Consider the following 10035-nt stretch of genomic DNA (forward strand, 5'->3'; position numbering starts at 1 on the left):
TTTGAAGGAATGATTTTTCATATACGTCAGTGATTTAAAAAAAAGGGCAATATTTGTAGAGATTTCGAAACAAAAACCGTATAGTGTGCTCCAAGAAACTACTCTGATGTTGATGGCCGAGATTGAAGACCTCAATGAGCTGTTGGTAGATAAAATGGATGATGTGGATGAAGACATGGTTGAGGTCATTAAGGAAACTGAAGCAGAATTGGTTCACAAAAGAAATGAAATTATTGCTATAGTTGCCCGAGACGAAGAATTGTCTCGATATATCCTGGACATCAAATGTTGAGATGTAGGTTGCCCTCTGAGTACTGATAAAATTTGAGTTAAGCTTTGGTCAGAAAAGGTGTATAACTTTTTTTAAAAAACTTTAATATAATTTCAAAAAAAAAAAGAAACAAAAACCGGATAGATGTAAGACTTGTTCTTATTGTGATTGGTTGAAAGACAAGTTTTTTTTTTTGGGAGCAAGGTAGGCTGCATGTGCATGGTGCAGTGCTAGCTGGATTCTGAAGACAAACATTCCTGTACAACATGAATTGCATGGGGAGCAGATTGACCGGTAAACTGTGATAGGTATATATAACTATAATATATATATATATATATATATATATCCATGTCTAATTTTTCAACACTGGGGGCCACCCGGCAAGGGCGCATATGTAGACCAGCAGCAGCCGCAGTAGCGATGGCCACAGTGCAGGCTGCATGCATGCATGCATGCATGGCCACCAGTGTGTTCAAAAGTCCAACTTTCTGCTTCGGCTGCCCATTCGTCCACCAACATGTTTTGGCCTGTTTGGTTCATTCCTACCACGTGTTCACACGTGTCAGAGAAGATTATTATTATTATTATTTTGTCAAAGAAAACATTACTGACTACTCAGTGCTCACACCATCCCATCTTCTTGTGGAACCATCGGTGTCAGAAATAGATTGTTATGTCACCACTTTTATGTTTTTCTTGACAGTGTACTCAAGCTTATTCATCAACTCCGGCCGAGTGGTGCTCCCATGGAGGTGGACCGGTGGCAAGATCTACCTTGGAGGAAATGGAAGAGATTCCATGTCTCCTCGCATTGCCTAACGAAGGTCGCTATGAGTCAAGAGCTTCAGCTGGAATGTCAAAGAAGACTTCAGAATTCAGAATACTACGTCCAGGCTTCAGAAAGCTTCTGTGGGGCTCCGCAAGCCCTCATGGCCTCAACCTTCTGCTCATGAGGAATTCTCAGCCTCTCGGCTGAAGAATAGTCAGTCTTGCTTCTACTGGGCTGTCTGGCCACGGCCTAGAGCCTCAGTGTTCAGGTTTTAAGTTGTACAGCAAGTTGTCATGATGCAAAGTTTTGTTCACTTAACCATCTGCTCTATAGGTTCAACCCTTCTCTCTCCCGAAATAGAAGAGGGGCTGGCCGCCAACTGTTACTTCTGTTTACTTGTTTTAGTGCTGGCCGAACTGGTCTTGAGATGTTCCATGAGATGTTTCAGTTTTGTTCCCCCTTTTTTCTGAAGGTTTCTCCAGTTCACTGTGTCTCCCCATGGACCTTCCACATGGGACCTTGTAACATCTTTTTCTTTTAATATATTCCGCTGTTTCAACTAAAAAAAAAAAAAAAAAAAAAAAAGAAATAGATTGTTATTATTATTATTTTTGTCAAATGGCATTACTCACACTATCCCATCTTCTTGTGGAACCAGGACAGTGCCAGATTTGTGGGAAAAAATAATATAAAATTATCTTCAACCTAAACCAGTTTTATATTTAAAATTTTGAATCTTTAAATTTAAAACCATCTAAAATTACAATTATTATTTTTTTTCAATTTGAGCTCTGTGATTGCATGTAGTCACTTAATTAGACCTCAAACATTAAATATGAGTACCAACAAAATTAATTCAACTACATTCCCACAAAAATCTAATGATTTTATGACGCCAAGTTTTGCTCTCAATATCTACATCAAAAGTATTTTTTTTAACCAGTGAAAAAAAGGATGAGCCTCAACCCTCAATAGGGTTTTATTGAAAAAATACACAAATTAATTGGTTTTATAACTTTTTTTTTTAAAAATGCATAAAGTAACTGGTTTTATAACGAAAATTAAAAAATTTTGCAAAGATTCAATGTAGATAAAATGGGTTTTTTTAAATTTGAGCTGTGAAAATTACACTAAAAGGCGGTTTTTGTTTTTCCAGTTAAGTTGAAGGTGGCCAAGTTCCAACAAATGCTAGTTAACTACACCCGTCAGAAAAAGGCTATTAGGGTGGAGTTAGACGAGGCGGAGGTCGTCTCCGTGGTTTTCGAGGACATGTCGCCTGGCCTTTCACACAAGAAACGAAGGGCTATGGTAGTTAGCAGTGTTTTAGCCTTGATTGGTATTGCCGCCTTTTTCCCCGAATCCCCTGAAAACCCCACCTTAGTTCCGTTGTGAGAAAAGGCTCTTAGTTCCATCGACTCAATGTACATTTCCATTTCAAGGCAAGTTCTCAAGAAAAACCTTCAAAATTGCAAGGCTGTAAGTTTTATGATTTGTTGAGAAAATTGTGTTTTTTTGAGAACACTTCATGGGCTACTCTGCAAAACAGTGGTGTGATAGACTCTCGAAATTGGAGGCATTTCTTTTTAATATGAAATTGGGAGCCATTTTTTGCAACTTGGCTGGTAGTTTAAAATATGACGAATAGTGTGTAATTTTATGACATTCTTTATTCTTGATTTTACCAGTTGGGTGTAATGGAGATGTGTATGCTTGTCTTTAAAAACTTTTCAGACACCGATTGCAGGGAAAGTAGTGGTTTGGTATATACTGTATGAGCCATAACCCCTTCAGCAATCTCTTGTGTGCACCTACCATGCATCTTAACATCGAGAGGATCAGTCCCAGCAAGTATCAGCACTTTTAACTGCATCAACTCTTGCTGGTCCTGTCCTTGTCTATCATAACACCAGAATAGTAAGGCCAGACAGTAAACAAAGCTTAGACATTCCATCAGGATTTGATTTAGGCTATGTACCATGGACGGTCTCATACCTTAGTGATACAAGTAGGGGCAAGGCATTGGTTTTCTCATTCACTTGTTTTTTTAGATAAAAGATTTAGGCACTCTGCTCATCATAAGCAGCAGCTTTCATTTCCTCGCCAACTACTGCAGTGAAAAGGTACTCCTGGGCTGGTGTCAGCAGCATGTCCTGCTTCTTTTAAGCATGTATTTTGCACTAATACAAGCTACTCTTGTACCCCAAATTGCTGCGTACCACCCATATTCATGTTAGTGCTTGGATGCATCATGCAATAATCCACATTACAGCTATGCTCTTGACGAGACACAGCTTACCAGCTGCCAAATGCCAGTGCAATATCATATCAGTATGATGTGGTTTGGCTATTGGGGGCACACTAACTAGAAGTATGCCTTCAACATAAACAACCCTCAGATCAATATGTGGGAAGAGACTGATCAACCAAAAGCACGGCTTAATGAGCAAATGGGGCACCATATAATCAACCCACTAGATCAGGTTTCACCCAGGCAAAATATGACCGAAGGCATGCCAGATTTTGATCATTCGTTTGGTTGACAGCCGAGAAACACCTTAATGTATACTGCTGCTGCGATTGAATGCATGCTTTATCTCCAGTAATGTTTTGAAACCCCAGTTCCACAAACAAAGGTGGGCTGTAACACAGCAACAAGCAAGCATTGGGAGAAGAATGTCTGCCCCACGCTAAGCCCAATGAGCAAGCAATAACTGGATCTGAAAGCATATATACAAGGTCACAAACAGAGCCTAAAAATGTGACATAAAGCAAACTAAAAATGGATTGTCACATAACTTTTATGGCCATGAAAACACTGCTACAAAATTCACTCTACAGGCTACAGCCCATATTCCAAACAGGTCAAACAGGCATATTGGGGCCCAGCTGGTTTTCTGCAAACCCTATGAATGCCCTGTGGCCCTGCCATGGGAAAACCATGACCCAGGTGGATGAAACAGAGCAATATGTGCATCTTCCTCAACCTTGCAGTGGTGTCTGCAACCACAAGGCCTTACTGAACTTTTACCTGGAAGGCTTACAAAGCACCTGAGGCATGTGCTTGTCTATAAAGTACGCAGGCCTTGTGGCCAAGTTGGTTGCTCACAAACTAAGACAAGAATTAACTGGCCTTTAGCCTCAGCATAACATACCTGCTCCTTACATTGTGATGCTTAATAGCATACTACGAAGTGCAGTGAGTGAACAGACAAAAATATCTATTTAAATCTCTCTCTCTCTCTCTCTCTCTCTCTCTCTCTCTCTCTCTCTCTCTCCACAACCTGCACACACATGTGCATATACGCTCCAGATGACTTGTGTGATTGAATGTTGTCTCAAAGGTTGGTAAAAATCAAATTGTTCTTATTCCAATGATGACAATGCAAAACTTGAATAATGGCCAGCAGCTTAAAAAAGGACAGGTCATGAATCGCCTGATAAGAAGAGTATAATCCATCAACAATGTTGCATTTGTGTACTGGCAGAAGACACTTTACAAAAGACAGAAGATTGTATTGTACTTGGACAAGTTTTTGTAACTGTATAAAGATTTTGGCCAATGAATTTTTGGAAAAAAAACAACACTGAGTACCAGCAAGGAGCCGTTGATGATTGGGCTACCAGGACAATGATACGCTTACCCCATACACAGAAGCAGTTGAAGCATTACCTCGGAGTGTTTTGCTTGAAACAGGGCTTCAGAACCGTGCAGCATAATCAGCAAGCTTGCCCATTTTGGCAACTACATGGGGAGGGACTTTGGAAGGGCGCCTTTTCTCTTTGTGGAAAGTGAGATCCACATCGAAAGCTTCTGCAACATCTGCAGTGCTCCAGCCTGCTCTTCTGAGGGCATCTGAAAGGAGATTGACATACAGCACTAGCCCCTCCATCATGCTTTGTGGATCAATTGGCAGATTGGGTTCCTTGCCATGTGTAGGTGAAACCACACCAAATATCTCTGCAAGGTCTGTTTCTTTCCAACCCCCCTTTCTGAGCACCATAGCCATCTCGTCAAAATATCTCTCAAGCCAGTAAGGAGTAGGAGGCTGCTTGTTCCAATTCTTATAGGAAGCTTTGTCCGAATCGACCTCCACCTTGGAGGAAGAGAAGACGTCATTACCCTCAGCTGTTAAGTAATCAGAACTCCCATTCTGCCTCTTCCCTAACGTGGACAAAGAAATGGTCCCATTACCATTCTGCCTCTTCTCTGCAAGATCGCTCCAAAACTCAATCCTTCTGCCTACTTTGGCAGCATTTGCAGAGGCTAATCTGTCGTTGGCATAATGCTCATTTGAAAGGTCGACGCTGTGATTAAAAGCCTTACTATTGCTGTTATGCACTTCAAAGCTTCTTCTAAGCAGTGCAATATGGCCTTTTGTCTTGGCCATGGCGTCCAAGTTTTTACCCCATCCTGTTAAATCCCCGCACCTGTACTCATAGTTCAATCCAGTCAGCTCATCAGAATCTGCATCTTCTCCTCCTCCTCTGTTGTAAGCAGAAGAAAGCTCATCATTTCGGGAGTTATTGAGCTTGTTGTCTACCCTAAAACTCTGCCCCTGCGAGCTCCTCAGGCTCGAAGGTCTCTCATTCACTGAATCCAAGTGTGCAAAATTGTAAGGCAGCTCGTAATCGGGTGAAACGAAATCCTGATTCTCGAAGAAGTTTGCCAGGTCGAAGCCGCAGCAGAAGACCTCCTTTTGGCAGACAAAGAAGACAGGGTTACCGGCAAGATTAGGAGAGGTGGGGATATAGCAGTGCCGGTATACAGGTATGAGGACCGGCGCTTTTCTGAGAGCAGCACGGGCGATGCTCACTGCTTGCTCTGTGTCGGAAGGTTTGGGCCCCCACTGCTTGAGCCAGAAATGGCCTCTGGCCACTTCGTAGGAGAGGCCAGCCATGGGGAGGTTGAGCATCAAGCGGAGCTGCTTCAAGCCACCCGACCGCCAGTCTGGGAATCCGGCGCCGATCGGCAGGCCTTCCTGCAGAATAGCCTTTAAATCGGGAGGAAATGTGAAGGCGCACCGCGCTTCGATTCTACCGAAGTCTTCCTCCGACAGGCCTCGGGCTACCTGGACCTGGCCCTTGTGCAGGCAATCCATCACTGTGCGGGCCAGTGGGGCAAAGGAGAAGCATCCCTTGCGCGGACTCGGTGTTGAGCGAAGTGGTCCCTTGCTTGCCCTCGCTGACAGTCGCTTGAGGCCTGCGACGTGCGCGTGCTGCACCACGTTGAAGCGCCGATCAACATCCACCATCGCCGATTGCGTCGAAGCTCCAGCCTGAGAGAGAAGAGGACGAAAAATCTGCTATGAAGTTGAAGTGGCTCAAGCGGAAACTTCATGAGGCGACGAAGCTCATACTGACAGGAATTGCCGATGAGCGATCGCTGGCTAAGCTGTGCAGAAGAAGCCAACTTGGATGGCGTGATGCTCAACCGCCATAGCCAGAGGTTAGGATGAAAGCGTGTGACATGATTGATTGTCAAAAGGAGCTGGTTGAACGATCATCCGCCAGAGATAGAGATTCAGGTGGTAGCGATGGCGAAGCGAAGATAAGATGAGCAGGGAACAGATAGAGAAGAAGAACACTGGGATAGGCGAGTTTACCCTCGGTACGCCATAGCCAGAGCTCGGAATGAGCTTGATAGGTGGCGAAATGAGGCCTGTAAGCTTGAGGTCAGGGATGGCAGACAGAAAAATAGATAAAATGGATATGGAGAGAGAGAGATAGAGAGCTGGCCTTTCAAATGTTCCAATCAACCGCCATCGCGATGGATGATGGGGAGAACACAGAGTTTGGCCGGCTTTTAAACTCCACCGCTAAGTTTAGTCGACTCTAGTTTAGCGGCTCGATGCCGCTGCCGCCTCCAGATCTAGCTGCATTTGTATATGGGCCCCCATTCAAAGCAAACGCCGACGTGGCATCCATCGGCGCCATGTCACCTCGTGCAGGTTGCTAGACAGCGGACACGTCACGTTCTCATTAAGAACTTTGGTTAAAGTCAGGGAGCATGTTGGGCCAGGCACCGTCCGCCACGTCATCCGAAAATCTGGACTGCGTACAGACCAGTTGGGCGCTCAGCCGTTGTACCGCCTCGGCTCCTCTGTTACCTACTTGGCCAACACGCATGGGTCCAAGCCCATGCTTCCATGTTGCCTTCCAAAGTCCTCGGGATAAAAATTTCACCCTTCATACTAAATGCTTAATTTTGGAAAAGTCCCTTTTTCTTGGCTTCACATGGTTGCAAACTTCCAACAAGCTTTGTTCCATGCCTACCTTCCGTTTGAGAGGCCACGAGCCACAACACACACACACACACACACACACACACAAAGTCCTTTAGTATGCCTTTCTCCAACAAAAGTGGTTAAAACTCTGTCTCACATTTCAAATTCGAGGCCCGTTCTCCTCTGCTAATTTTCAAAATAAAAATACACAGATATTTATTGAACCTTCCTTCCATCCTTCTTAGAGAAGACATGATTTATTAGATTTACATGTAGTCACAAAATTTTAGAACATTTTTGGGAAGGTTGCACTAGTATAATCATCATATTTTTGTAACTATAAATTGCAAACACCTGTGAATCATGCCTCAGACATCAATTACAACCAATGGAGGTGTAGTTTAACCATCATCGCCAATGAAAGAAATAACCTCGAGCATACGTCCATTTCACATATTACATCATTTCAACACACCCCCCTTCCAAAAAAAAACAGCCCACCTTGGCGCCTTCAATTTTTATTATATTTTCTTTCTAGTAAACGATATAATTCATTTACTAGAACCACAAGGCACAAGGTAGCTTTGAGCATGACTTATAGTAAATGATACAATTCATTTACTAGAACCACATGCACAAGGTAGCTTTGAGCACAGGACTTATCCTGTTGTGATGTAACTTCATTCTAATATACACATATATGTTCTTCTCTCGCAAAAAAGGATATAATTCATTGTACTATTGTAGCATCTAAGATGTGTTAAAGATATGCTAATAATAGAAATCGTAGGATTTATTAGCATTGTATCAAAGGTCTCAACATTATACTACATGCATTTATTTTAGTGCAATATAAGTGGAATTCAAGTTTGGCATGTTAACGTTGACATGCTAGTTAACTGAAGTCAAGTTTATCATGTGCGACCCCATGCATCTCTTACTAATAAGGTTGGCATGTTAATGTGAAGAGGCTAGTTACATGAGGTCAAGTTTATCATGTGCAACCCTATGCATCTCTTACTTATATGCTAGTTAATTGAAGTCGAGTTTATCATGTGCACCCCCATGCATCTCTTACTAATATTGAAGTAGAGTTTATCATGTGCGACCCCATGCATCTCTTACTTATATGCATAATTATGTATACAAGATGCATACTTACTTGCGATCGTGCTTTCATGGTATTCCATTCTAGAGTATTAATAAACTACCCTTTAAAATAAATATTAAAATGTTGTATCTAAGATGTCATAATATACATGTACTTGCAAATATTTGTATCACATCTCTAAGACTTTATTGGTACATATTGGTGCTTTACACAACAAGTTCCTTCAAGCTTTTGGCAAAGTCTTGGTTGCAACTTTTAAAACTTATAATATACATGATCAAACTAGGATATGTTTGCACTCATAGGCTCATGACAAGTTCCAAATTCCATCCATGCATTGTTACCATGTGAGTTAACTTGTTAGGTACACAAAGCTATAGAAGGTACACCAAGTAGTTTTCATAGTCAATCAATTAGGAAATGTGTTTTGATTTTGCCTTGTCTTTAAACTCAAGGGCTAGAAAATATTGACTCTTTTGGTTATACAACCATTAAAACCTTTTGTAAACTATGTTAAATACTAAAGGGTCCACCTATAACTTGGTTGTTCAATGAATAACAAAATCTGCAAGATTGGCGTGTATCTGCCTCTCAAAGACAAATTAACATTTGTCATTTTCCCTTCAATGATCAATGTTGGCATAAAATCCATAGATTGAGCCTAGGACCAAAGGTGCCCCATCACCTCTCTCTCTCTCTCTCTTTGTGGCACCACTCATATCATGTTACACTTGGCAAAATGCTAAAACATTGCCTTTACCTTTCACTGTTACATGTATTCGTGCTTTGAAAATAAAAAAAAACCAAGTTAATTACATTGGTGTGAATACTCATTTTTATAAAATTTGTTAATAGATTGCAATGTTAAAAGATGCAAGTACAACATTGAAATACTAATTTTATAAATCCCAAAATCCATACATTAAAAAAAGTATACTTCACCTTTCACTTTTACAATCAACCATCCACCACAGGGAACTATATAATAATTGAAATGATAAAAGTATACTTTTTTAATGTATGGATTTTGGAATTAATAAAAGTAACTCAAAGCTATATTCATTGCTTTAAATAATGAATAGAGTACTATAAACACATTAATAATTATAAGCATATTTTTAAAAATATGCATATTCCTTTTGTAGCCTAAGCATAGGCATCCTTGCAATTTGATATTAGTACTTATTTATACGTGATCTCACTCAAACTCACAAAGACAAGAACTTCCTACACCATAGTTGGCAAGCATGAAAAGCTCATTACAAATTTTTTTTTTGGTCATAACCCCACGAAGGACATGTAGTAACCATCTAAAGCATGAACCTCTTTTAACATCTATACATAAAAAGGTTTGAAACTTGTGGACTGTGCATACCTCTAGTGCTCTTCCACTTTGAATTGAAAGGTACAAGCAATTACAATCTACCATTAAAAATTGGTTTCTTATACTTGAAGTATTTTTCATGGTCCAATAAATAGTGTGGTTGCAATTATTAATGGGTGCATGCTCACTCTCTTTTTCACATCTTTTGTAAGAATATGAGCACTCCCATCTCAGCATGAAGTATACATGAAGAGTGTACTTTGGATATTCTAGCCCAAAGGTCATGCGCTTCCACTCCTCCATCATGGTAAGTTATGTCAAAACTTTGCATGC

General features: G+C 41.1%; 1 protein-coding gene across 1 annotated transcript; it reads right to left on the reverse strand.

Annotated features, from left to right (window-relative positions):
* Positions 1-2974: 2974 nt before the first annotated feature.
* Positions 2975-6841, reverse strand: LOC147607514 (uncharacterized). Its single transcript, XM_086790664.1, has 2 exons — positions 4714-6841; positions 2975-3681 (listed from the first exon to the last, which is right to left on the reverse strand). The coding sequence occupies exon 1, from the start codon at positions 6293-6295 to the stop codon at positions 4742-4744; it is 1554 nt and encodes a 517-aa protein (XP_086646790.1). The 5' UTR covers positions 6296-6841; the 3' UTR covers positions 2975-3681; positions 4714-4741.
* Positions 6842-10035: the final 3194 nt, after the last annotated feature.

Source organism: Cibotium barometz, chromosome 55, assembly GCF_041138505.1.
Source record: "Cibotium barometz isolate CiBa-2024 chromosome 55, ASM4113850v1, whole genome shotgun sequence".
NCBI lineage: Eukaryota > Viridiplantae > Streptophyta > Polypodiopsida > Cyatheales > Cibotiaceae > Cibotium > Cibotium barometz.

What these genes read in the sequence shown, in the direction of transcription:
- LOC147607514 (XM_086790664.1), bottom strand. Translation starts at nt 6,295, where the DNA reads ATGGTGGATGTTGATCGGCGCTTCAACGTGGTGCAGCACGCGCACGTC.